This window comes from Orcinus orca, chromosome 3, assembly GCF_937001465.1.
Source record: "Orcinus orca chromosome 3, mOrcOrc1.1, whole genome shotgun sequence".
Taxonomy (NCBI): Eukaryota; Metazoa; Chordata; class Mammalia; order Artiodactyla; family Delphinidae; genus Orcinus; species Orcinus orca.
In genome coordinates this window covers 3404711-3432278 of record NC_064561.1, presented here as the reverse complement: position 1 = coordinate 3432278, position 27568 = coordinate 3404711, and the positions used below count along the sequence as shown (strand labels likewise).

The 27568-nt window shown below is 59.2% G+C and overlaps 1 protein-coding gene and 1 long non-coding RNA gene across 5 annotated transcripts; one reads left to right on the top strand and one right to left on the bottom strand.

Annotated features, from left to right (window-relative positions):
- Positions 1-27568, top strand: SEMA6B (semaphorin 6B). Of its 3 annotated transcripts, none has more exons than XM_049707639.1 (17): positions 1-283; positions 15843-15992; positions 16132-16255; positions 17904-17964; positions 18126-18188; positions 18579-18680; positions 19093-19183; positions 19492-19611; positions 20098-20186; positions 21645-21862; positions 22720-22851; positions 23088-23237; positions 23640-23822; positions 23911-24057; positions 24997-25074; positions 25215-25273; positions 25689-27568. In XM_049707639.1, the coding sequence occupies exons 2-17, from the start codon at positions 15872-15874 to the stop codon at positions 26591-26593; spliced, it is 2643 nt and encodes an 880-aa protein (XP_049563596.1). In that variant the 5' UTR covers positions 1-283; positions 15843-15871; the 3' UTR covers positions 26594-27568. The 3 variants fall into 3 exon arrangements, with proteins under 3 accessions (XP_049563596.1, XP_049563597.1, XP_004277276.1); XM_004277228.3 differs by lacking the exon at positions 1-283 and adding an exon at positions 13889-14264; XM_049707640.1 differs by lacking the exons at positions 1-283; positions 18579-18680 and adding an exon at positions 13879-14264.
- LOC117195689 (uncharacterized) lies at positions 19161-21646 on the bottom strand. Of its 2 annotated transcripts, XR_004475450.2 has the most exons (4): positions 21273-21646; positions 19806-19887; positions 19482-19574; positions 19161-19297 (listed from the first exon to the last, which is right to left on the bottom strand). It is a non-coding gene; the product is annotated as an uncharacterized LOC117195689 (long non-coding RNA). The 2 variants fall into 2 exon arrangements; XR_007476357.1 differs by having other exon boundaries at positions 19183-19574.

Below are 27568 nucleotides of genomic sequence, written 5' to 3'. Positions count from 1 at the left end.
GGAGATGCGGCCGCGGCGCGCCCCCGGTCCGGCCGCCGCGCAGCGCCCCCCCCGGAGCCGACGCCAGCGCGCCGGGGGCCGGGGCTGAGCCCCCTCCCCCAGCGCAGCGCAGCGGGCCCGGGGGCGGGGAGAGCGCGCGCCCCCAGCCCCCCTCCCCACCCCGGGATGCCTGGCTGAGCCGGCCGGGCCGGGACAGGTGCGCGCACGAACCGCCCCCCCCCCCACCCGCGCCCTCCCGCCCTCGAGCTCCCTCCCGCGCACTCGCGGCGGCCGCGGCTCCGAGGTAAGCGCCCCGGGGCGTCTGCAAGAGGGGGGGCTGGGGAGGCGCTATCCCGGGGGTGTCTGTCGGCACGCAGCTGGGGGCTGAATTGTTGGCTGGGGTGGCCGGGTCAGGCGCTATAATGGGGGGCCTGGGGGCCCCGCCACTGCGAGGGGAATGGATTAGGGCCGGAGAGGGGGTTTGTGGAGCTCTGTAACGGGAGGATCTGCCGGCAACGCAACTGGGGAGGGGGCTGAATTTTAGGGGGGTCGCAGTATGGAGCGATATAATGAGGGTCCAGTAACAACGCTTTGAAGGGTCTGGATTTGGGCCTGGGGCGCTGAATGAGACTCCATAATGGGGGTGTTTAATGGCACTGCAGCTGGGGGGGCCTGGATTGTTGACTGGGGGCCTGTATGTGGAGCTATAATGGGGGTTCTGTCGGCACCGCAACGGGTGGAGGTTTTGTCCGGGGGGGCCGTAAGAGGCATAATAATGGGGGCTCGCGGCTGCGCCGCTGGGGAGCTGGATTTGGGCCCAGGTGGGGGTTTCAGGGCAGGCAGGGGGCCTGCTGGCCGAGGGTGGGAGGTGGTGCTGGGGGGCGGGGCCCTGGGCGCTAAGTCGAGGGACCCCCGGGGCTGGTGCGGTGGTCCCGGCGAGGTGAGGCCCCTCCGCCCCACTCCTTGGTCCAGCCGCCGCACCTTGGGCGCCCCTGAACGAGTCCAGGGCCCGGGCCGCGGGGTAGGGGCCGCGGTGGGGGGAGAGAGTCAGCCGGTCCTGTTCCCCCCCCATGCAGTGGGAGCCCAAGGGTTCGGGGCCCCCCAAGAGCTGACAAAGGGACAAAGAAAGCGTCTCTCTCCGAGAGCGCTGGGAGGGGTGGGGGGCGCCGAGTGTGGCCCCCTCCCGTGGGCGCTGATTGGTCTCCAGGGTGGGGGTCACGTGCCCCCTGTCCCGCTCTCCCCTCGGGGTGCCGGCCGAGTTTGGGGCACCTCCGCCCTGCTCTGCCCCTGCCCAGACGTGTAGACGCTGAAGCTGGGAGTTTTTGCAAGCGTCCTGGGGCTGGGGGCGATTCCCAGACCCTCAACCCCTGTTTGGCCCTGTCTGGCTGAGGTCTTTGGCATCCTCCCCCTTGAGGCTGTCATCTTTGACTCCCAGACTGGAGGGGAACTGGGGCTTGGGGTTAGGGGATTGGGCCCTTAAGTTTTGGGGGTCTCTTTTGGTTTTAAGGAGGAAGGGGGGGACTAATGGCTGGGGCTTCAGAAAAGCCCCCCCCAGTTGGCAAAATTGCATTGCTTCATATTTTTCTGGGTTCCCTCAGCTTCTCAAGGGTACAGCGCACTCTCCAAAATCAAAGTTCAGTACCCCCGGGGCATCCCTCCCCTACAGACGCTGGCCAGTCCCTTTCCCATATCCTAGTAGATATGTTTTCTCTCAAGGATGAAATTTCGAAATTTTTGAATGTATCTGAGCAATTGCTGAAACTCTATTTAGACAGAGTACAGGGTGTGGGGAGAGGCTGGGAGTCATAGGTGGGGTCAGTATTCTCCTGGGAGGGGGTCCTGAGCTCTTTGGGAAGGTAGCTGGGGGGTCCCTGTGGCACAGAGGACCTTGGATATTGGGTAGGTGGCAGACTGGCAGGAGACTCGTTAAACTGTAGCGTGTCCACCCTGAACTGGCCCATTCCCAAGAACAAACAGGGAGACTGAGGCCCAGAATGGGTGGAGAGGGAAGCCAGGCCTCTCCACTGCTGGGGCTTTTAGATGGGGTCAAGGGGGAAAGGAGCCTCCACATCTGCTGAAACCCAAAATGCCAGCCCAAAGATTTCCTTGGAAACCCTGGCTCCCCACCCAGCCAACCTGGGCAGGGCAGAAATTAGACCTGGAGCTTCCAACGCCCCACCCCTCTCTAAAAAAAAAAAGCATCATAGAGAAGGCTGGGGCCTGAGAGGAGGGGTGCTGCTGTGTGGCCTCAGACAGGTCTCTAGCCCTCTCTGGGCTGCGATCTCCCCAGAAGGTTTTAGGACCTGAGTGGAGGGAGACAAGGCAGAGAGAGGTCCCAAGGAATACCCTGGATTTGTAACCTCTCCCTCCAGTCCCCACCTGCCTTCTGCCAGGGCTGAGCACCCATGGGGCCTAAGGGTCCTGTCGCCTCCTCTGCTTTGAGGTGAGAGCACGACTCCCAGCGGAGGTATTGAGTCACCAGGGAGGGGCCATTCACTTCTGTCCTCTGGTCAAAGAAGGTGCTGGAGATGTGAGCTGCAGGAGGGTTTGTCATCTGCAGTGGCTGCCCAGGGCTTGAGCCGAGAGTTGCTGGGGTTACCGGGGGCTGGACCAGGAAGATAGAAATCAAACTGTCCTTGCAAAGGTGACCCTGACGTCAGCTGGCGGGACAGGTAAGCTGGGTCCCCCGGGGCTGAAGGATGTGCCAGTCGCTGCCCATCTCCCGGGAAGGAGGGTGTCCCTAACTGACCCTGTGGTGTGGCCCTGTCCTGTGTGCCCAGCCCTTTGCCAGGTGATGATGGGGAACCCAGAGAGGACTCAGCCAGGGTCAGGACAGGTGGAAGCAGGGATGCCAGTGCCAGCATCCCCTGCCTGGAGGAGGGGATGCTGGCACTGGCCTTGAGGGTTGAGAAGGCGGTTGCCAGGAGGCGGGGGGGACAGGGATCCCAGGTGGAGGGAGCAGTGGGGAAAACCACGGAGGGGTGTGTTGGGGGACTCCTGAGTGACTGGGCTATTTTAAGGGTGGGAGACAATAAGCAATGAGGCCTGAGAGGTGACAGGGGCCACGGATGCCAAGCTGGGGAGCAGGCTTTATCCCGAGGGCAATAGGGAGCCATCGAAGATCTTAGAGCAGGGGAGGGAATGGGCCGCGTTTCAGACCTTGAGCAGCCGTGGGGAAGGATAGCTACCAGGAGACAGGTTTTCCAGAATGCTGGAAAAATGTTTAGGATACAGTGATTCCAAAATTCTAAGCCATTTAAGGGGCTGCAGATTCTCAGACTGATTCATCCAAGACCCAGTGGTGATTGGGGTTGACCGTGGGTGGGGCCTCATTTAGCAGAAACAGGGACACTGAGGCTCATGGCAGCCTGGGAGGGGGCCCCGGCCGCCTGCCCCACATCCCGTGGTCCAATTATCTAGGAGGCGGCTTCAGGGGACAGACCCACACGCCAGATACCCCCACCATTGTGATCGGTGTAGGTTTGGCTTGCCAGAGCCAGGGTTTGATGTGTGGCCTGAGAGGTCTGGGCCTGAGCCACATAATTCTCTCTTATTATCACAGTCGTTCATCACCTGCCCTTGAGGGATGTCCAGATGAAGTGGCAGGCATTAGAATGTGCTAAGGAGGTGACTTGGGAGGCCAAGGACCCCCTCTTCCATATCTTTGGGCAGGGATACAGGGGTGGCCCCCTACCAGCCACCCTTGAAGCTCCTTCGCTGGCCCCAGGGTCCAAAGGTGGTAGCCCCAGGGTCCAAAGGTGGTAGCCCCAGGGCCTGCTGGGAGGGAAGCCCAGTCTAGTGAGGACTACATTTCCCAGGGTGCATTTTGTCCCAGGCTGAGCCTGCCTTCCAAGGGCTGACCTAGGAGAGAACTTCCCAACTGCAGGATCCCAGAGAGGATTGTGGGTACATGGGTTTTCAGGAGGGCCCGGGGGAGACCTGGTCCAGAGTGGTAGGGAAGGTCAGTCACTAAACAGATGCTCCCAGTGGCCTCTGTGTGCCTGGCCCTGGGCTGGGTGATGCTGGGATCGCAGAGAGGGAGATTTAGCTCTAGTGCCTGGTTGGCCCTCAAGGGTCTTCCAGGCTCAGGGAGGGGAAACAGGCAGACCCTGGCCCTCTTGGCTACATGGGATCAGAGTTGGGGCAAAATGGGGCTGAGGAAATCTGGCTCTTCCCAGTGGATCAGAGAAGAGGCATCGAGGATGGGCATTGCCTCTAGGACCATGACGGATGTGTAGGAGTTCACCAGGGGGAAGCGACATGTTTTCTGATAGTTTCAGAACCTTCTCCCTTTCCTGAAGGCCCAGTAAGAATCCCCTGGGGCAGTTGAGACAGCCCCTCTGAATTTTTGCCTTTAGAGATTGCCACAACAGTTGGGTCAGACTTACCTGGGTTGGAATTCATCTCTTCATTCACTCACTCCCTCATGCCCCCTCTCTAAGCCTCAGTTTCCCCATCTGTGAAACATGGATGCTATTCTCTCTCCCTTAGGGTTGAACATTTAAACAAGAGGATGCAGGGAAAGTGCCAGGTCTGGACCTGTTCTTTTCTTACTCTGGAAAAAGGAATAATTTTGAAAAGCAGAAGCTTGTGGCCTCTGGTCCTGATCTCATTGAGAGCTGTGGGGTCTTTGCTCTCATTTCATGAGTTGACAGATATTTAATGACTGCCTACTACGTGCCAGGTGCTGGGAACCCAGCAATGACCAAGGCAGACCAGGCCCTGTCCTTGCCAAGCTCACACGAGATGGGAACATGGACACTAACTCAGGAAAGAAAGTGAATCGAGTATAACAAGTGCCCCGAGGAATGACACTGAGAAGGGCGGGGCTGTTTTCGCTGATGATGTCAGGGAGGGTGTCTCTGAGGAGGTGGTGTTTGAGCTGAGACCTGGAAAATGAAAAGGAGCCAGTCATGCAGAGAACTGGAAGAGCCTTCCGGGCAGAGGGCACAGCCCATGCAAAGGCCCTGTGGCAGGACCATGCACGGTGTGTTGGAGGAACAGTGAGGAGGCCCCTGTGTCTGGAGCAGAGGGAGTGAGGGGGAGAGAGGGAGGAGGGGAGGGCAGGGAGTGGACGGCACAGGTCATGCAGGTCCCTGTGGGCCACAGAGAGGACTTGGACTTTTATCCCACTGAGGTGGGAGCCCTGGAGGACTCTGGGCAGAGGAGAGGCGGGGCCTGACTTAAGTGCTCACAGGCGCCTTTGGCTGCTGCAGGGAGCAGACTGTGGGCAGCAAGGGCCAGAGCTGGGGGACCAGGGTGGAGGCGTCTGCGCTGGTCCAGATGAACCATGATGGGGGCCAGCCCGGGTGAGGCAGTAGAGGGGAAAAGAAGTGGGTGGATCAGGATAGATTTTGGGCTTACTAGATGTGGGGGACTGACAGCCCCTTTCTCTGGGGGCACATAGTGCTAAGGTTAAGAGTGTGGTGTCTGGACCATATAGCCTGGGTTCAAAAACCAGTCTGGCCTTTTCCTAGCTGTGCAACCTTGGGCATATTACTTGCCCACTCTGGGCTGCCTGCAATTCCTCACCTGTAAAATGGTGAGGAAACCCCTCCTACCTACCCCACCAGTACTTTCTGCAAAGCCCTTTGCACAGGGCTTGGAACACAATAGGAGCTCTATAAATGTTTGCTGTTATTTCCCTTTGAATGTCTAAGTCCCAGGGTCTGGGAAGAAATGAGGCACAGATTGGGGTTGCAAATTCCCCGAGGTCACCCAGCAAAACGGGGGCCCCTGTCCCCTCGCCGTTTTGCTCCATTGATGCACAGTTCTCACGCCCCAGCCCCCAGAACCCACGTCACTCTGCCAGCATCTCCACCATTCCTGAGCCCTGACTCACCAGGACTTGTGGTCCTCTAGGACCCCAGGACCCATTTCCCGCCTTTGTCTTCTTCAAGTTCATCGCCAGGTCTTCCGTTCCCAGCAGCACTTGGCAGGGCCCCGCCTGCCTCCCGCCCAGCATCGCTCAGCGGTGTCCCCCTCCAGACCTGCCTTTCTGGTCTCATCCCACTTGGGGATCCCTGTGGCCTCCCAGACAGGGCCTCTAGAGAGGGACAGTGACTGGGGCACTTCTGGTTGGGAGGACCAGCCTCGGGGAGAGGAGGGCTCCCAGAACCCCAAGTGAGAGGGGCCGGGCTCACCATCTTCTGCTTCCTCCAGATTGAGGACCCCAAGGGCAGGGACCAGATCTGTTTGCCCTCCCTACAGTGGAGCCCCCTAGAGCCGAGCCTTACTCACCTCTGTCTCCCAAAGCTGGGTCCCAAGAGCAGCACCCTGCTCTTCTGTGTTTCCTCCAAATTGTGGTTGAGACCAGGGTACGTTTGCCCCCAGGCCGGCTCAGGGCCCCCCACTTGGGAATCTGTGGGTTCCTGACCCCCAGCTCCCACCGCCATCCCAGATTCCCTAGGAGCCCCCAGCCCCCTCGAGTGGCTCCCTCCCAGGCCCCCTAATTACCCACTGGGTATAAATGACACTTTAATTTCCTCGGAATGGTCGCCGCATCACCAAGAAAGAAGCGCCCCCCTTCCCCATTCCTAATTACAAGTTGCTGCTTCCGATTTGCCTCCTGGCAGCCCAATTTCCAAACAGTGATTAAAATTAATTACCCAGGAGTGCCCCCTGTCTGTCTGGCTGGGAGCCCCGGGGACCTGTCCATGTCCCCCACTCAAGGTCCTGCTTCTGACACCTGGTCTCCCCACTGGCTCTCTGAGTGGCCTGGCACTGGGGCAGCCTCTCTCTGGGTCTCTGCTTGCGTATCTGCAAGATGTGCAATTAGGCTGTGCAGCCTCGTTGACAGATGGCACATTGTGGGCACTCGGTAAATGACAGTAAGAGGCAGTTTAGCCACGTGGCCTGGGTTCGAATCCCAACTACACCCTTCTGTGCTGTGAGACCTTGGCCAAGTGTCTTAACCTCTCTGAGCCTGAGTTTTTCCCTCTGTGAAATGGGGATAATGGTGCTGGTCACTGCCTCATAGGGTTGGCGTGGGCAGGAAACCAGTTCAAACATGTGAAAGTCTTGTTCGAGCAGCTGGCACACAGTAGGGGCTTCATCAAATTTTAGCTTAAATCCCTGCCCTGCTGGGCTGCTGTGGGGTGCACCGGGGAGTCGACTCGGGTACTCTGAGCACCATCCTCTTTAAACGAGATGCTCAGCATTAATTGGGTGCTTACTGCATGCCCGGCTCTGTGCATGGTCCCGGTCAGGGCTGAATCCCCGGCCATGTTGGCACACGGTAGGTGCTCAGGAAGTCTGGAATAAACAGATCTTTGTAGCTCTTTCATAAATTGGATCTTTTTGTGGGACATTCATTCAGCCGGTATTTGTTGAGTGCCTACTGTGCACCAGACCCCTTGCCCCCGTGGAGCCAATGTTCTCATCCCTGATTTACAGAGGCAGAAGCAAACCCAGAGAGGGGAAGGATGTAACCCTGGGCCGCACAGCAGTCAATAGTTTATTAAGCACCTACTATCTGGAGCTTATTTACCCATCATGATAACCCGTTGGGGATGGTTATCGTGCTCAAGTCACTGATGGGGAAGCTGAGGTTCCGGGAACCAAGAACACAGGGAGGAAGGCTGAGGACCAAGAGGATGTGCTGGCCGCCTCCCAGGCTGGGGAGGGATGAGTTAACCAGCGTGGTGCGAACGTTGCGGGGCGAGGGAGCCCCTCTCCTCAGCGCCCCCGTGGCCTGGGCCCCAAGGGACTCCCTCTGGCTACTCTGCCAAGTTCCTAGACAGCCCCAGAGCCCGGCTGGGCTGCGCTGGGGGCAACTGAGGCAGGTGGAGGAGGCAGCTGTAAGCAGAGCTGGTAACTAGACCTGGACGACGCAGGGGCCCGGCTGCCTCTCCAGGTTACTCGATCCCCTCGGGGACGCCGGGCCCCGGAGCTGGAATCCTGGGGCGGCTGGGCTGACAGGAGCTCCTTCCATGGAACTGGAGACGGGCATCCTGCCCCCATCCTTACCACGGCAGATGGAGAAACAGGGGCTCCGAGCCTGGCCTCGGGTCACTGAGTCACCTGCTGTGGTATGGAGAGGCCCAGAGAGGGCAAGCTGCTGGCCCAAGGTCACCCAGCAAGGTCATTTCACAGAGAGTAAACACGTGTGCCAGGCCCTGTTCTAGTGCCTTATTTTACAGATGAGAAAATTGAGGCTCTATGTCTTGTCTGGAAAAGGGGGAAAGTCCCAGGGCTCCTCTCTTATGATATGGCAGCCTCCCCGCCCATCGGCATCTTCTTGCTGTTCCTCTGATGGTTCCAGCCTCCAGGGCTTTGCCTTTTCAGTTCCCTCTCCAGGAGGTCCCCTGACCACCAGCCAAAGCAGCCCCTTTGCCATCACTCTCCATCATTCTCTGCATTTTCATCTTCAGGCTTCGATATTATTGTCAGAAGCTGAGTTCTGTTTTCTGGTAATGCGTGTACCCCTCTCTCCCCACTGGACTGGGAACCCCCCAAAGGCAGGGCTTTGCAACTGTCTTGGCCATCGCTGCGGCCCCATGCTGGGAACAGTGTCTGGCACACAACTGGTGCTCAGTAATTGCTCATCCAATGAGTGAATGAATAGCTTCCAATTTGGGGTACAAAGAGCCAGAGCTGGTCACAGATGCTCCCAAGTTGGTGAGGTTGGGTGGAGCTGAGGGCGGGGTCATGGCTGGGGGAGCCCGGGGAAACGGAGCTCCCCAGGGAAGGCAGTTAGAGAAGGCTTCCTGGAGGAGGGGGCATCCCCGTGTAGACTTTTTTTGGGGAGGAGGGGGCTGCACCTCACGGCATGCGGAACTGCCCCGATCAGGGATCGAACCTATGCACCTGCCATGGAAGCATGGAGTCTTAAACACTGGACTACCAGGGAAGTCCCGGGACTCAGCATTTATAACCGCTCCCAAGTGAGGCTGCTGCTGCTGGTGGTCCGAGGACCATATTCGAAGTAACAGAGGGTCTAAGAGGACCCTTTGAGAGTGTGACATTGGACCCCAGGTGGGAGGTGGGTGGGAGGGAAGGGGTTGCTAGTCCAGGGAGTGGGGGTGGAGACCTGAACTAAGGAGGGAGCCATGTGGGTATCTGAGAGAAAAGGCTTTCAGGAGTGAGGAACAGCCCGTGCAAAGGCCCTGGGGCAGGACCGGGCCTGGTGTGCTGGAGGAACAGTGAGGAGGCTCACGTGTCTGGAGCAGAGTGAACGAGGGGGAGAGAGGAAGGAGAGGACGACAGGGAGGGGACAGGGCAGGTCGCGCAGGGTCTTGTGGGCCCCAGGAGGACTTGGATTTTTACTGGGAGGGAGGTGGGAGCCTTGGAGGGCTGTGGGCAGAGGAGGGGCGGGGCCTGACTCGGGTGCTCACGCGCGCCCTCTGGTGGCGGCTGCGGGGAGGACAGACTTTGGGGATGAAGGGTGGGAGCTGTGGACCGGGTGGAGGGGACCGTGGGGTCCAGGCAGGAGATGCTGGGGGCCGACCAGGGAACAGACTAGAGAGGGGTGAGAATTCTGGATGAATTTGGAAGACCCCACAGGACTTGCTGGCATTGGATGTGAGGGTGAGAAAAGAAGGGGCTGGTGCTGAAGGGAGCTGGTGGGGGTGTGACTCCCAGGTGGGGCCTGAACCATTAGCGGAGACAGGGAGCCTGTCCGTCAATAGATCAATTTGGTCTATGCGTTCAGCACCATTCCGGTGAAAATCCCAACATGTTTTATGTTTTATGTTATTTGTTTTGGAACTTACCAGCTGATCCTAAAATGTATGCTGAAGCCCTGGGGTAGCCCAGGTAGCCCTGGCCAGGTGCGAAAAAATGTTCCAGAAGGAAATTTGAACTTTTGACGAAGTTAGAGTAGCTAAGGCCATATGGTACCTGGGAAGGTCGATGGGAGGGCGAAGCCAGGTGGCCTGGGGGGAGTTTCCATCCCTGCCTCAGTTTCCTCATCTGTATAGTGGGACTGTACCAAGGCTTGGAGTGATGGTTGGGAGGTCAGGCAGAGAGGCCGTGCCACAGCGCGAGCCCTCCCGGCTGGGGGTGGACCTCTGTCTCTTTATGACCGTCCCTCCCACCCCCATGTTCATGGATGCACGTCTCCAGGGCTGCAGGCAGGCAGACACATGGGTGCCCTGCACGCCAAGGGGTGCACACGCTGGCCACGCAGCCCCGGGGTTGGGAGGTAGTGCGGCTCCCAGTGACCAGGTGCCAGGGCCGGCGGTGGGGCCACTTCCAGGCAGGTGGGCGCCGGACAGCTGCTGGCAGAGACGCCTCGAGTTTCATGGAGAGAAGCAGATGGTCTTGGAGGGGCGGGAGAGGTGCCACCTCTCCGATAACCCCAGGTCAGGGGGTAAACTGAGGCCAGGGGCAGTGGGTTGGCCCCGACGTGACCCAGACTCCCCCAAAGAGCATGTGGGGTTCAGCTCTGCATGATTGTCAAACTAACAAATGTCGATTGAGCGGGTTTCAGTCTTGGCTCCACTGTTTCCATTTGGGCAAGTGACTTCGCCTCTCTATGCCTCAGTTTCCTCATCTGTGTAAGGGGCACAGCACCCACCTCTCCGATGTGTTGTGCGGATCAAATGAGTTCATTTAAGTCCTTAGGACGGTGCCTGGCACATCCCAAGTGCTTGGTGTTTGCTACTTTTATTCTTTATTGAGCTTCTACTGAATGCCAGGCCTTGTGCTGGGCAGTGGGGACACAGTGGTGGCCAAGACAGACTCAGTCCCGCCCTCTCGGGGAGCTCAGAGTCCAGTGGGGAAGATGAACAGTTAACCAGGCATTTGGAAGATAGGGTGAGCAGGGCCCTCTGGCACAGGCAGGCAGGAGCCCAGAGGAAGTCAATCCGGGCTGATCTGGGGAGTCTTCCTGGAGGAGATGTCTGAGACCTGACGAGCGAGCGTGTGCACCAGGTTACTGGGAGCAGGAGGAAGGTGTTCCAAGCAGAGGGAACAGCATGTGCAGATCCTCAGAGGTGGAGATGGAAGGGAGGGGACTTCATTTCAAGGGCACTGGGGAGCCATAGAAGGGTTTAGAGCAGACGTTCTCAGCTGGGGGTGGTTTTGCCTCCCAAGGGATACTGGGCGGTGTTTGGGGACATTTTTGGTTGTCGCAATTGAGGGATGCTCCTGGCATCGAGTGGGTGGGGGCCAGGAATACTGCTCCACACCTGGCAGCGCCCAGAACCTCCCCACCCCAAAGAATGACCTGGCCCTGAATGTCAGCAGTGCCGAAGGGGAGAGACCCTGGTTTAGATCAGGGAAGAAACAAGTGAGATTTGGGTTCTGGAAAGATTCCTTTGCTACCTTGAGGAGGATACTGAAGGGGCGGGACTGGAAGCCAGGGGACCAGGTAGGGGCTGGGAGCTGGGCTCTGGGGCCCTCAGGGCAGGGGAGGGACTGGGAGGCCGACACTGTTGTCTTTGGCTCAGGAACAATGGGGCTGGTAAGAAAAGCCCAGTTTGGGTTTCAGGGTTCCCAGGGTGGTTCTGAGGGGCTGGGGGCAGCTGTGGACAGAGGGAGGACAGGAACAGCCTTCTAGCCCCGAGTTGCTGCATCACAAAGTTATGGAAACCAGGAGAAAAAATGAGCCGTGAGGTCCCATCCCGAACTGGGGCCTCAGTCTTCCCATCCGTGAACTGGGTGTTAAATAACTGCTGGCCTCACTGGGTTGAGGGATGGCGGAACGGGTGATTATCAATCTTGCCGTGACCATTCGTACGCTCAACCCCCAGGAGCAAAATCCTGGTAGCAGAGAGCCCTGGGTTCAGTCCAGCTGCTACATCCTCTCTGGTGGGTCATGGCCCCTCAATCAGTCCCTCAGTTTCCCCATCTGCCAAATGGACTGAATGTTATACCAACCGTACTAGAGCCATCAGGGGTCTCCGTGAAGCAATTCCTGGAAACCACCCAGCCCGGCCTCTGGTACTCAATATACCAACAGCAACAACAATAATAATTAGCATTTACTGAGCACCTGCAGCATGCCAGGCACTTTGCTAACACCAACCACAGGCCTGTGAGGTCAATACTGTTACCATGCCCATTTCACAGATGAGTAAACTGAGGCCCAGAGGGGTGGAGTGACCTGTTCAGGGTCACACAGCATGTACATAGCAGAGCTGGGATTTGAACACTTATGGCCTTGGAGCCCCTCCCCTCACCACAATGCTGCATGGCCCACGAGTGGAAGCTGTTGTCCTGAAGTTTCTGAAGTTAAAAATTATTCTGGGGGGCTTCCCTGGTGGCGCAGTGGTTGAGAGTCCTTCTGCCGATGCGGGGGACGCGGGTTCGTGCCCCGGTCCAGGAGGATCCCACGTGTCGCGGAGCGGCTGGGCCCGTGGGCCGTGGCCGCTAAGCCTGCGCGTCCGGGGCCTGTGCTCCGCAGCGGGAGGGGCCCTGGCAGTGAGAGGCCCGCGTACCAAAGGAAGGAGAAAAAAAAAATTATTCTGATAAGACATGGGGTAAAAGGCACAGAGCACCACCTCACACCCATTAGGATGGCTGCTATCAAAAAACAGAAAATAGGGGCTTCCCTGGTGGCGCAGTGGTTGAGAGTCCACCTGCCGATGCAGGGGACACGGCTTCGTGCCCCGGTCCCGGAAGATCCCACATGCCGCGGAGCGGCTGAGCCCGTGAGCCATGGCCGCTGAGCCTGCGCGTCCGGAGCCTGTGCTCCGCAGCGGGAGAGGCCACACAGTGAGAGGCCTGCGTACCGCAAAAAAAAAAAAAAAAAAAAAAAAAAAAAAAAAAAACAGAAAATAGTGTTGGCAGGAGAAATTGGAACGCATGCGCAATGCCAGTGGGGATGTAAAACGGTGCAGCCGCTTTGGAAAAGAGCGTGGCAGTTCCTCCAAAAGTTAAGCGTAGAATCACCATACGATCCAGCAATTCCACGCCTGCATATACACCCAAAAGAATTGAGAGCAGGGTCTCAAAGACCCGTTCACAACATAGCCAAAAGGTGGAAGCAGCCCCAGTGTCCATCAGCCGGCGAATGGATAAATAAAATGTGGTCTATCCACACAGTGGAATATTACTGAGCCTTAAAAAGTCAAGGTATTCTGACACTCACTACAACATGGATGAACCTTGAGGACATGATGCTCAGTGAAATAAGCCAGACACAGAGGGACAAACACTGTCTGATTCTACTTGTGTGAGGTCCCTGGAGGAGTCACAGCCATAGAGACAGGAAGTAGATGGTGCGGACCAGGGGCTGGGGGAGGGGGTGGGGAGTCAAGTTAATGGGGACAGAGTTTCAGTTTGGGAAGATGAGAAAGTTCTGGAGGTGGCTGGTGGGGATGGTTGCACAAGAAGGTGAATATACTTAGTGCCACTTAAAAATGCTTAAGATGGCAAACTTTGTTATACATTTTACCACAATGTTAAAAAAAATGTTTAGGGACTTCCCTGGTGGTGCAGTGGTTAGGAATCCACCTGCCAATGCAGGGGACACGGGTTCAAGCCCTGGTCCAGGAAGATCTCACATGCCGCGGAACACCTAAGCCTGTGCACCACAACTACTGAGCCTGTGCTCTAGAGCCCACGAGCCACAACTACTGAGCCCACGCACCGCAACTACTGAAGCCCACGCAGCTAGAGCCCGTGCTCCGCAACAAGAGAAGCCACCGCAATTAGTAGCCTGCGCACCGCAAGGAAGAGTAACCCCCGCTCGCCGCAACTAGAGAAAGCCCAGCGCCCAGCAACGAAGATGCAATGCAGCCAAAAATAAATAAGTAAATAAATAAATCTTAAAAAAAAAAAAAAGGCGGCACAGAGCAGACAGAACACCAGAGGCGGGGTGCCCCGGCAGGTGTTGTAAGGAGGAAGCTTGTAGGCTGGGGTAGGCAGCAGCGGGGCTGGTGATCCCGTTGTGGGTCTTGAATGCAGTGTCTGGGGCCTGGCTCGGGGGTGGCTGGGAGCCACTGGACGTTGCTAAGCAGGGGAGGAGCCGGGGAAGGAAACTCTTAAGGAAGTAGAGCCAGATCCGCGCACACGTGAGATCCTGGCGTCCGCTGAGTCACAAATCCTGGAAGTTCAGGGTCACAGAGAGGAAACTTCGCTGTTCCACGCAAGGCCTTCCTGTTTTTTGGCCCTGAATCCTCAGAGGCAGGCGTTCCAGGGCCAAAGTTCCCGCCTCGCGTCCACCTCCACGGGTTCGGGATCCCCGCACCCCAAGGCTGGGGCAGGGCTCGGAGATGTACCTGCTGCTCAGACGGGGAAACTGAGGCACGGGGCGTGCCCAGAGGCTGCGGGTGTCTTCTTGGGGCCTCCGGACTGCACTCCTTCTGGGAGGGGCGTGGAGGGCTGGGTTCCAGAGGGTGAGTTCTGTTCACACCGCCCACCAGATCATCACTTGGGACGGGTGGGGGGTGGTCTCCACTCTACACACCTGGAAGTTTCTCCAAATTCCCTTGAGCGGGAGCGGGAAACAGGCCCCCTGAAGAGGTCGTGAGGCTCCTGTCACAGAGGTATTCCAGGAGAGGACAGAAAGGCTGTTATCGGGAAGGAAGTCAGACTTACCAGGGCCTCTGAGGTCCCTGGCCAGCTAGAATATTCTGCTATTCTAAAGTACTGCAGTTCCCAGATTGTGGTTTATAAAATTCCAAGAGCCTTCGAATTTTTGGTTTTTGAGACTTTCATTTTAAGGTTTTTGTGTTTTAACTCTAAGAATTCTTTTTTTTTAAATTAATTTATTTATTCATTTATTTAATTTTTGGCTGCATTGGGTCTTCGCTGCTGCACGTGGGCTTTCTCTAGTTGCGGCAAGCGGGGGCTACTCTTCGTTGCGGTGCGTGGGCTTCTCATTGCAGTGGCTTCTCTTGTTGCGGAGCACGGGCTCTAGGCGGACGGGCTTCAGTAGTTGTGGCACACGGGCTCTAGAACGCAGGCTCAGTAGTCATGGCGCACGGGCTTAGTTGCTCCGCGGCATGTGGGATCTTCCCAGACGAGGGTTCGAACCCTTGTCCCCTGCATTAGCAGGCAGATTCTTAACCACTGCGCCACCAGGGAAGCCCCAGTTCTAAGAATTCTTAAAACATGTGTTTTGAGGTTGAAGTTTTTATAAATATATGTTTTGAAATGTTTATTTTTTTTAAATAAATTTAATTATTTATTTATTTTTGGCTGTGTTGGGTCTTCGTTGCTGCACACGGGCTTTCTCTAATTGCAGTGAGTAGGGGCTACTCTTCGTTGCGGTGCACAGGCTTCTCATTGCGGTGGCTTCTCTTGTTGCGGAGCACGGGCTCTAGGCACGCGGGCTTCAGTAGTTGCAGCACGTGGGCTCAGTAGTTATGGTTCGTGGGCTCTAGAGCCCAGGCTCAGGGGTTGTGGCGCTCGGGCTTAGTTGCTCCGCGGCATGTGGGATCTTCCCGGACCAGGGCTCGAACCCGTGTCCCCTGCATTGGGAGGCGGATTCTTTTTTTTTTTTTTTAACATCTTTATTAGAGTATAATTGCTTTACAATGGTGTTGTTAGTTTCTGCTTTATAATAAAGTGAATCAGTTATACATATACATAGGTCCCCATATCTCTTCCCTCTTGGGGAGGCGGATTCTTAACCACTGCACCACCAGGGAAGTCCCTGTTTATCTATTATTATTATTAATTTTTAATTTAAAATCATTTAATTTTTTAAATATTCTCGTGATTATCCTTTTGTTGTTAGAAACTGTTTCCTGAGCTTTCACTAAAATGTGGTCAGAAAGTTGTTCTGGTAATTAATAAGTGCTGGTGTTATTGTTGTTGCCATGATTGTTGTTATTTTTAAATGATTACCCCACAATGGGGAATTCTTCTGGAAATTGAAGGTCCCCGCCGCCGCGGCTCTCGCGCCCCCTCTGCTGGCAGCAATGGGGACTGCAAGCCACACGGCTCACCGCATGGCCCCTCGCTCGCAGGTGTCACCTCCTGTCGCCCTGACCTCGCCATGCGGACCCCGCGAGCGCCCCCTCCCCGCCCGGCCCTACTGCTCCTGCTGCTGCTACTGGGAGGCTCCCACGGCCTCTTCCCCGAGGAGCCGCCGCCACTCAGCGTGGCCCCCAGGGACTGTGAGTGGGGGGCCTGGAGAGGGGGAGTCCCGAGGGAGGGTCTTGCTCCCCAGCTGGATCTGCTGCCCCCTCCCCCGGGGGCTCGCCAGGCCAGGCTCACCCTGGCCCTGAATCACACCCCTCCTCGCCCTCTCCCCAGACCTGAACCACTATCCCGTGTTCGTGGGCAGCGGGCCAGGACACCTGACCCCCGCAGAGGGCACCGACGATCTCAACATCCAGCGGGTTCTGCGGGTCAACAGAACGCTCTTCATCGGGGACAGGTACGAGGGACTGTCGGGCAGAGTGTGCAGGGTGAGGTGTGGGGGAGTAGGTGGTAGCATTTTAGGGAGGTTTGCACGCTGGGGCCTGTTGTTTGGCTGGAGTGTGAATGTGTGTCCCTGGGGTGGGATTTTTAAGGGTGCTGAACTCTGGGTGTGATTGAAGCCCAGAGCTTGCTATGATGTGTTACCAGGTAGGGACAGCTGTTTGGTCAAAATTCACTGGGTGCTAGAGGGGGTGCTGAAGTGGCCCCAAAGGCTTTTCTGAGAAGGTGACATTTGAGTTGAGAACTGATGAGGAGCCAGGTATAAGGAAATCTGAGGGAGAGGGAGAAGTCAGGGCATAGGACACAGCCCGTGCAAAAGTCCTGGGGCCGGACTCTGCCTGGCATGGTGGAGGGATAGCAAGGAGGCCCGTGTGGCTGGAGCAGAGTGAGTGAGGGGGAGAGAAGGAGGAGGGGAGGGCAGGGAGGGGACGGGGCAGGGAGGGCAGGGCCTTGTGGGCCGCGGGGAGGACTTGAGCTTTTACCCCCAAGGGAGGTGGGACCCTGGAGGGCTGTGGGCAGAGGAGGGACAGGACCTGACTCAGGTGCTCACAGGTGCCCTCTGGTGGCGGCTGGGGGAGGACAGACTGTACTGGTGAGGGCAGGAGCCACTACACTAGAGCAGAGGGGACAATGCTGGTCCAGGTGGGCAGTAATGGGGGCTGAACTAGGGTGGTGGTCATAGAGGATGTGAGAAGTGGGTGAACCCTCGCTAGATACTGAAGGCAGCGGTGACATATTGGGAGGGAAGGAGAAGGGAGTTGAAGGTGACTCCCACGTCGTGGGGATAGAGTTGCCTCAGCCGAGATGGTGGACAGGGCGGGAGCAGATTTGGGGGATGGTCGGGTGCCGTGTGGCCAAGCTGAGTGTGAGACGGAGTATGAGACACCTTTGAGCCCCCTCGTGGAGACCTTGAGGGTTAGCTGGACCCCAAATCTGGAGCTCAGGGGAGGCCCTGGCTGGAGACAGGACTGTGGGTGTCATCCGGGCAGAGACGTGGTTCCAGCCCTGAGAGTGGACAAGGCGGCCCAGGAGGGGTATGGATGGGGGAGGGAAGAGGCCAGAGGACCCAGGTGTGGGCCCACCAGGGAGAGAGGAGGGCCCGGAGAGGTGGGAGGGAAGCCAGGAGAGTGCAGGGTCCAAGAACCCAGTGAGGATGGAGTTCCCAGGACGAGGGTGGACTGGCCGGGGGAGACGCTGTGGAGAGGGGGAGGAGGACAGAGAAGTGACGGCTGGACTTAACAGGGGCCAGTGACCTTGATTAGGGCAGTTTCTGTGGCATGGGGGGAGCGGTGAGAGCCTGGGAGAGACTGAGGGGTGCTGAGACGGGGACAGCAGATGTAAAGGCATCAGACAGTGCGTTGTGTTGGGTGTAGGCCATGGGGTGTGTAAGCGTGAGGTGGCGTGGTAAGGCATGTGGGGTGTGCCAGAACCCGTGGCTCACTTTAGGGCACGAGGAGGCGTGTCAGGGCATGCACATGCGGAGCTGCACGTGGCAGAGGCGCTGGCACGCCCCTGTTTGGCACGTGTTGGCCTCACGTCTGCTGTCAGAATAGTGGGCGGGGAGGGGAGGCTCTCCGATCTCATTAACTACACCCCTCCTCTAGGGACAACCTGTACCGGGTGGAGCTGGAGCCCCCCACGTCCATGGAGCTGCGGTACCAGCGGGTGAGGAGGGGGTGCAGGAGGGAGGGGAGGGGGCAATTCTTGGGGCTCCCGCCAGGGGGCCCGTACACTGAGCTGGGGAGCAAGGTGGATTCGGGCCTCCCTAGCAGGGTTCCTAGGGCTGTCAAGGACCCCGCTCACCTCACCAGCTCTCTGTGTCCCAGAAGCTGACCTGGCGCTCCAACCCCAGCGACATCAACGTGTGTCGGATGAAGGGCAAGCAGGAGGTAAGTGGGCCCTGGCCACGCCTCCAACCACGCCCCAATCCGTCCTGGCCACCCCCCCAGGGCAAATCTTCTGCTTTCATTCTAAGCCAGGGCCCTGGTGTTGCCATGGCTACTCCCAGAGCCTGGCCACAGCCCCAAGGTGGTCCTCAGTCGTGGCCGTGCCCTTAGCCCTCGTCTTGCCATAGCTCCACCCCTTCAAGTGCCCTATTTCCCTGTCTGGGCCCCTCCCTTAGTCATGGCCTCGCCCCCAGCCGAGTCCTAGTTTAGCCCCCTGATTTTGCCATGCCCACATCCCTGGCCCCTCCTTGCAGGCCCCGCCTCTTTTCTGACCCCGCCCACACCCGTGACCACACCCACCCTGGCTTCTCTCTTCCCGCCGCCCCAATCCAGGGCGAGTGTCGAAATTTTGTAAAGGTGCTTCTACTTCGGGACGAATCCACCCTCTTCGTGTGTGGTTCCAATGCCTTCAACCCCGTGTGTGCCAACTACAGCGTGAGTCACCGCTCTTCGAAGCCCTGACTGCCCCAGGTTCAACCTCCACGCCTTTGCTCACTGGCCCTCCACTGGTCATGCCCTATCCCCAGGCCACATCATCTCCTACAGGAAGCCTTACTGGATATGCCCTCCCAGACCCCTCACCCGGAGCTCCAGAGGAGTCTTCCAAAGGAGGCCTGTACAGGCTGCAGCAACTTAAACTCCAAACCAGTTATAGGATGAATTAGGATCGATTCAGACCCATTTATTACAGATCAGTAAATTGAGTCCCAGAGAGGTTAAATGACTGACCAAGTCACACAACATCCAAGGTGGCGCCAGGAGTCCCCTTGGAGGGGGTGGCTGGGGGAGCCAGGGGCTGCTAGGTATAGACAGGAGCTCTGTCACTCAGTCCCTGTCCCCCCTGCAGATGGACACACTGCAGCCCCTCGGGGACAACATCAGTGGCATGGCCCGCTGCCCATACGACCCCAAACACGCCAATGTTGCCCTCTTCTCTGGTGAGTGCCCCCAACTCTGACCATCTGATGGGGCCCCAGTCCACAGCAAGACATGGCATTTTCCACTCTTGGGGTCAGGTCATTTAGAAGATGGCTGGGAGACCATCTCTCCAGCTATGAAACAGGCAGAATCTCAAGGGCAGGGCTCAGCCGAGGTTGGGGATGAGCTGAGGAGTTGGGGATCAGCCTGGGGCTTAGGGCTCACTTAGGCTCAGGGCTCAGTCTTGAAGTCAAGCTTTGACCCACCCAGCCTCCGGCCTCTATGATCTAATCTCTCACCTGCCTCCCCCTGACTCACCCCCATCCAGAAGGGATGCTCTTCACAGCCACCGTTACCGACTTCCTAGCCATCGACGCCGTCATCTACCGCAGCCTCGGGGACCGGCCCACTCTGCGCACCGTGAAACACGACTCCAAGTGGTTCAAAGGTGGGGCGATAGGGGCAGACCTGGTAGGGCTGACATTCATCAAATTCCCCCACCAGAATAACAGTCCCAGAGGAGACAGGCAGGGAGCTCCCATCTCATCTTTGGAACCTGCTAGCCTCTTTGAAGATAAAGTTAGAAGAAAGATTTAAGTTGGATCTAAAGCAGAACCTGCTGGAAATGGGTGGCTTAGCAACCTGAAGTGGGACAGCGTGAGTGGTATGGTAGGAGCTCAGCTCAACACGTGAAGGAGGAAGGTGACAAAACAGTAGACGTTGTCTGTGGAAAGAAGACACGGTGATTTTAGGATTCTGACACCTACTCCCTCCAAAAAACCCCCAAAACTTTGGTCTCTTTTATTTTGCCTGGGTAATCAGCTTATATTGCCCCCTTCACTGTAAAAGGAGCCACCCAGGCTACTGTGTTCCCAGCCCCAGAAACTCCCTTTCTCCTGTCATGGGCTGAGTTCTGACCCCTCCTCTCCTACAGAGCCCTACTTTGTCCACGTGGTGGAGTGGGGCAGCCACATCTACTTTTTCTTCCGGGAGATCGCAATGGAGTTTAACTACCTGGAAAAGGTAGGGCCCTATTTCCCCTCCCGAAGAGGCCCAGGCAGTGGGGCATGCAGCTGAGAGGCTCTGATCTCGGGAAGTGGGGAGCAGAGGTGGTTCTGTGAAACTCCACCTGGGGCGAGAGTGTCCCTCTGGTCCTCAGGGCCCTCCACTCTAGCCGGGCCCAGGCCCCTGGGGCTTGAAGACATTTCTGGAGCAGCCCTGGGTGAGGGTCCCGGGTCTGAAGTCAGATACACCCCTGATTCCAGTCCCAGTGCCGTTGCTGTTCACCTGTCCACCCACCCATCTACCATCATTTATCCATCCTTCCTCGACGGCCCATCTGTCTGCCCACTCACTCTCCCACTCAGCCGCCCTCTCACCTACCCACCTATCTGTCCTTCAGCCCACCCACACTTCCAATCAAACCACTTATCTATCCATCCGCCCACCCCCTGACTCAGCCATCCTCCATCCAACCGTCCACTCATCTACCCTTCCATGCACCTATATATCCATCCACCCACCTCCCACTCATTGACTTCTTTATCCATTCATACACCTACCTGTCCATTCATTCATACACCTAACCATCCATTGAGCTATCCTCCTACTGATCAGCTCATCCATCTACCATCCATCTCTCCACCTACCTGCCCACCCCTCTATAATCCAATTATCTATCCCATCTCCTCATCACCTGCTCATCCACTCCATTCAACCTTCTATCCACCCATCCACTGATCTGTCATTACCTCCTTCATCTGCCTTTCCATCCAGCCATTCATCCATTCCCCTACCCATCTCTCCACTCATCCACACTCACATCCATCTGTCCACCCATCCATCCTTTCATCCATCCATCCACCCACCCATTCATCTACCCATCTATCCATTCATGCAGACTCACACCCATTTACTCATCCAACCATCCAGCCAGCCACCCATCCATCCACACACCCATTCATCCATCAGTTGATTATCTCCTTCTTCCTTATCTTCACTGTCCATCACTGTGTCCTTCAAATTCATCCATCCATCCACTGATCCATCCATACATCCATCCCATCCCTCAATCCACGGAGACATTTAAGTGCACAGACTGCCACTTACTACTAGTGTGACCTTGGGCCTCGGTCACTTTCCTTTCGCTGTGCCTCAGTTTCCCCTCTGTACCCCGGGGATATCAGTAGGCCCTCCTCTGTAGAGCTTTGGGAGGAACATGAGAGATGAGGAGGATAAAGTGCCTGGCACTTAATGAGTGATCTGTAAGTGGAAGCGATGATGATTATGCTTGTCCATTTCGCTGGGGAATCTGGTGCTCAGGGGGCTAAGGTGACTGGCTGGGGCACCCACAGTGACCCACGGCCAGGCTCCTGCATCCCATCCTGGGTAGCGGGCAGTGCGACCTGCGGGCAGGCCTTGTGGAACACAGGGCTCAGCCCCCGCCCGCCCCCCCCCCCCCCCCGCCTGCTGATGTGCCAGGTGGTGGTGTCCCGTGTGGCCCGGGTATGCAAGAATGACGTGGGCGGCTCCCCTCGCGTGCTGGAGAAGCAGTGGACGTCGTTCCTGAAGGCACGGCTCAACTGCTCGGTGCCAGGGGACTCCCACTTCTACTTCAACGTGCTGCGGGCCGTCACGGGCGTGGTCAGCCTGGGGGGCCGGCCCGTGGTCCTTGCTGTTTTCTCCACGCCCAGCAACAGGTCAGCGGGCACCGTCGGGCGCAGACTGGGAGCACCGGGTGGGCACGGGCGGAGAGTTCCCATGTTACCTCACCACATATCCCCTGGGTCCTGCACTGGGCAAGATTCGACTCCCAGGAGGCCTCGGCCCCAGGCCAGGGGGCACCAAGCCAGACACTGACCCTCCGAGGCCCTTTGGCCAGAACTTGGCAGATGGGGGTAGGGGGGCGTCCCCATCCTCTGCCTTTGGAGGAGGGGTCGGGGAGGGCTTTCTGGAGGAGGCATCAATGGTTGTGAGATGGAAGAAGCGGGAAGAGCATTCCAAGTTGGAAGAACAGCCTGTGCAAAAGCCCTGAGGCTGCAATGAGCTTGCTATGTTTAAACCATAGGGAGGAGGCCCGTGTGGCTGGCTTGGAGGGAAGTAAGGGGGAGAGCGGAGGATATGAGGGCAGGGAGGTGATGGGCTGTGGGGAGGAGCCTGGATTTTATCCTGAGAGCACTAGGGAGCCATGGGAGAGTAAGGAGCAGAAGAGGGACCAGGTCAGGTTTGCATTTTTGGAAAACTACCTGGGGAATGGGTTGAAAGGGAGCAAGGGTGGCACCTGGGAGACTGGATATGCAGGCAAGTGACAAGGCGGGGCCTGGATACGGGTAGCTGTGGAGGGGCTGAACTACGATCCAGTCTGAGAACTGTTCAGCAGGTGAAGTGACTGGACTGGATGGGGGGTGGGGGGGCAGCAACCTCTGGCCCAGGGAACTGAACATGTGACAGCTCCGGAGGACAAACACTCCTCCACCTGCTTGCCCAGGGCAGTCCCCCACCCCCACCCCACCCCTGGCCAGGCTCACTGCTCCCTTTCATCTGCCCCCACCCACAGCATCCCCGGCTCGGCCGTCTGCGCCTTTGACATGACACAGGTGGCTGCCGTGTTTGAGGGCCGCTTCCGTGAGCAGAAGTCCCCTGAGTCCATCTGGACACCCGTGCCGGAGGACCAGGTGCCACGGCCCCGGTGAGAGCCCCCTCGACCCTGAGACAGGTGCCTGGGTAGGATCCTGACCCTGGACCAAGGGCTTGGACTTCCAGGCAGTTAGTTATTTTAATAGCTGTTGCCGAGTTCAGCTGTACCCATTATGCAGGTGGGGAAAACCGAGGCCCTTTGGGCAGGGCAGCAGGTCCCCTGGTGAATCAGAGCCCCTATGTGGGGGCCTCCATGTCCACCCTGACCACCCCCTCGTCCCCACCCAGGCCCGGGTGCTGTGCAGCTCCCGGCATGCAGTACAACGCCTCCAGCGCCTTCCCGGACGAGATCCTCAACTTCGTCAAGACACACCCCCTGATGGACGAGGCAGTGCCCTCACTGGGCCACGCACCATGGATTGTTCGGACTCTGATGCGGTCAGTCCCTACACGGGGCCGGGGTCCTGGTGGCCGGGCTGGGTGGGAAGGAGAGCCCTGGCCAGGGTGGTGGGCAAGGAGGGAGGCACAGGGCCAACTTCGGACATGAGGGAGAAGCCGGACACTCAAGACAGCTGGGCATGAGGCTCCGGGGATGCCCAGAAAGAGGGAGAAACAGAGAGGGAGAGAGAGACCATCTGACACAAAGAGATGGAGGAAGACAGGGAGAGAGACAGGCAGGCCCAGGTAGGAGTCGGGTTTGGGGGTGTGTTTCTCTCCATGATGTGTCCCCTTGGAGCCACGCCCATGTCCACCTTGCTGGGCATGGGTGGTGTTTCTGAGTACGCCCAGGACCCCAGGGGGCTGGGAGGCAGCCTGACCTCTGCCCAACCCTGGCCCCAGGTACCAGCTGACGCGAGTGGCCGTGGACGTGGGCGCCGGCCCCTGGGGCAACCAGACTGTCGTCTTCCTGGGTTCTGAGGCGGGCACTGTCCTCAAGTTCCTTGTCTGGCCCAACGCCAGTGCCTCGGGCACCACCGGGCCCAGTGTCTTCCTGGAGGAGTTTGAGACTTACCGGCCGGACAGGTGAGGCCAGGCAGAGGTCAAGGGACAGGGCCAGTGGGCAGGGAGATAGGGCGTGCCCCTTGAGTCTTACCAATCTGCTCACCCCCAGGTGTGGACGCTCTGGGGGTGGCGAGACAGGGCAGCGGCTGCTGAGCCTGGAGCTGGATGCGGCCTCGGGTGGCCTGCTGGCGGCCTTCCCCCGCTGTGTGGTCCGAGTGCCCGTGGCGCGCTGCCAGCAATACTCAGGATGCATGAAGTGAGTACTCCTGGGCCAGCTGTGGGCAGGGGAAGTGAAGGGAGGTGAGCATGGGAAGAGGGAGAGAGTCAAGTTCAAGTCCAGGCCCCAACAGCATCCTGACTCACTGAACGATGAGCAGGGCAGAGGGCAGAACATGTGCAAAGGCCCTGGGGCAAGACTGGGCCTGGTGTGTTGGCGGAACAGAGAGGGGGCCTGTATAGCTGGAACAAAATGAGCGAGTGGGAAAGAGGGAGGAGGGGAGGTCAGGGAGGGGACGGGGCCGGGGGTGGGTCGTGCAGGGTCTGTGGGCTGTGGGGAGGACTTGGGCTCCTTCCCCCACCCCTGGAGTGAGGTGGGAGCCCTGGAGGTCTATGGGCAGAGCAGGATGGGATGTGAGTGACATTTCTAAGAGCATCAGGAGCAGAAGCTGGGGACCAGGGAGACAGCTGTTTGTCTGCCTCTAAAATGGGTGGGAGGGACGTCCCTGGGGGTCCAGTGGTTAAGAATCCACCTTCCAATGCAGGGGACATGCGTTCAGGCCCTGATCGGGGAACTAAGATCCCACATGCCGCGTGGCACAGCCAAAAAAATAAAATAAAATAAATAAAATGGGTGGGAAGATCACATGCAGATAAAACACTGGCACATCTCTGGACTCACAGTGTGCCCTCCACACACTGGAGAGCACCTGACCCTGTGCCCGCCGACTTGGCAATAATGATGCCATAGCACACACCCAAAGCACAGACTTAGGGGCAAGCCTGCCTGGGCTCCAACCCTGGCTCTGTCCCTTAGGCAAAAGTAAACTTTCCTGAGCCTCAGTTTTCTCATCTGTAAAATGGGGAAGAAATAGCCCCCACCGCTAAGACGTACCTTGAGAACTCCCAGATTGACAGTAAGAGGTGCCTCAGAAGGGGCTGTGGTTGATCTGCTCTCCGGGTCCCTTGTCTGCTCCAGGAACTGTATTGGCAGTCAGGACCCCTACTGCGGCTGGGCCCCGGATGGCTCCTGCATCTTCCTCAGCCCCGGCACCAGGTACTGGGGACGAGGGAGGTGGGGGGCGGGTATGTGACCCACGTGATGATCGGGAGTTTCCCCCCCCCCCCCCCCGCAACCACAGCTCTGTGCGAGAGGTTTCTGCTGACTGCGCCTCTCTGCCCCCCTGCCCTCATCAGAGCCAACTTTGAGCAAGACGTGTCCGGGGCCAGCACCTCAGGCTTAGGGGACTGCACAGGTAAGCGGGGGAGAGGGGAGGAGGCCTGGGGACTCGGAGTCCTGGTCCTCCAGGGTTCTCACACCCTCTGCCGCCCATGCCCAACGCGAGGGCCGGGGGGCAGTACTGGCTACCGTCAGGGCTTGGGAAGGGCAGGGGGCCCCACTTCCAGGTAGGGAGGTGGGAAAAGGACCGACAGATGGCGAGGGGGCGCTGGGGACCGCAGAGAGAGAGGCCAGGAGACAGATGGGCAGACAAACTTTAAGACAGATGCCAGGGGACAAAGAGATGGGCAGACGGGCGTTGAAAGGGTCAGAGAGGCGCCACGAAGCAGAGAAGCAGACAGACGTTGAGTGCGTAGGCCAGCCGGAGGCCGCGAGAGGTGCGCAGGGGACCGTCCCCGGCCGGGCCCCTCACACGCCGCCCTCCCGGCCAGGACTCCTGGGGGCCAGCCTCTCGGAGGAGCGCGCCGGGTTGGTGTCGGTGAACCTGCTGGTGACGTCGTCGGTGGCGGCCTTCGTGGTGGGCGCCGTGGTGTCCGGCTTCAGCGTGGGCTGGTACGTGGGGCTCCGCGAGCGGCGCGAGCTGGCCCGCCGCAAGGACAAGGAGGCCATCCTGGCGCACGGGGGCGGCGAGGCCGTGCTGAGCGTGAGCCGCCTGGGCGAGCGCCGGGCGGGCGGCCCCGGGGGCCGGGCCGGGGGCGGCGGCGGGCCCGGGGTTCCCCCCGAGGCCCTGCTGGCGCCCCTGATGCAGAACGGGTGGGCCAAGGCCACGCTGCTGCAGGGCGGCTCCCACGACCTGGACTCGGGGCTGCTGCCCACGCCCGAGCAGACGCCGCTGCCCCAGAAGCGCCTGCCCACCCCGCACCCGCACGCCCTGGGCCCCCGCGCCTGGGAGCACGGCCATACGCTGCTCACGGCCTCCCTCTCATCCTCCCTCCTGCTGCTGGCCCCTGCCCGCGCCCCCGAGCCGCCCCCCGCGCCCGGCGAGCCGGCCCCCGACGCTCGCCTCTTCGTCGCGCGGCCCGGCCGCGCCTCCCACGGCGACTTCCCGCTCACCCCCCACGCCAGCCCGGACCGCCGGCGGGTGGTGTCGGCGCCCACGGGCCCCTCGGACCCGAGCTCCGCCGCCGACGGCCTCCCTCGGCCCTGGAGCCCACCGCCCACCGGCAGCCTCCGGAGGCCGGGCGCGCACGCCCCGCCCGCCGCCGCGCTGCGCCGCACGCACACGATCAACAGCGGCGAGGCCCGGCCCCGCGGCCGCCACGCCCGGCCCGGCACGGACTTGGCCCACCTCCTCTCGTACGGGGGCCCGGACAGGACTGCGCCCCCCGTGCCCTAGGCCGGGGCCGCGCGCCTCGGCGGTGCCAGCCACGGGAACCAGGAGCGAGAGACCGGGCCAGCTCCGAGTGGGTGCTCAGACCCCCGGCCCAGCCGCGCGGGGTGGGGGGCGCCCTCCGCCTCCCGGAAGCACAAGGGGCTCGACTCCCCGCCCCGCCGCGCCCCGGGGCCGCAGGACCCTGAGGCGGTCTGGGGCAGGCGGGCGGGCGGGCGGAATGTGCTGTGGATTTGAGGTTGACCTTCTGCGCGTGGATTTTTGGTTTGTTTTCCAATTTGCGTTTCTTTTGCAGTTTTCTAACCAATTGCACAACTCCGTTCTCGGGGTGGCGGCCGGGGGCTTGGCGGTGGGAAGGGGAGGGGGCACATCTGCAGACCCCAGCTCCCCCCCCCCGCCCCACCCAGAGGTCCCTCCTCGACCCGGCCCCCGGCATGTATGTATGTATGTGTGTGTGTGTGTGTGTGTGCGCGCGCGTGCATGCCGTGTCCGTGTGCAAGGGGCCGGGAAGGGGAGGGAGGCGTGCGCGTGTGCCCGCGGGCTGCTGCGGCGTGTGCGTGGGGGCGGCCACGTGCGGTGTGTGTGTCTGTGTGCGAGCGTGGAGGCCCCAGCGGCCTGGGCGTTGGCTGAGCCGATGCCGGGGCTTCCAGAAAGCCGGGGGCCTCCAAGGTGCCGGTTAGGAGTTTGAGGGGTGATGAGGAAGGGGTTTCAGGCAGGGGGTCAGGACGGCCTGCCCAGAAGTCGTATTGGCGGCTGTCTAAGGGCTCGGGCGGTCTGGGAGATGGCGAAGGCGGGCGGGCCCCCCTGTAAATATGGCCCCAGGGTGGTCAGAGGGTCCCATGCCACCCATCCTCTGTGACCTCCCCCTTGACCTCCAGCTGACCATGCATGCCAGCTGAGTGGCCAGCTGAGAGTCCTGGACCCTCTCTGGAGTTTGCCTCCCCCAACCCCCTGTCAATAAAACTGTTTACAACCACCGGC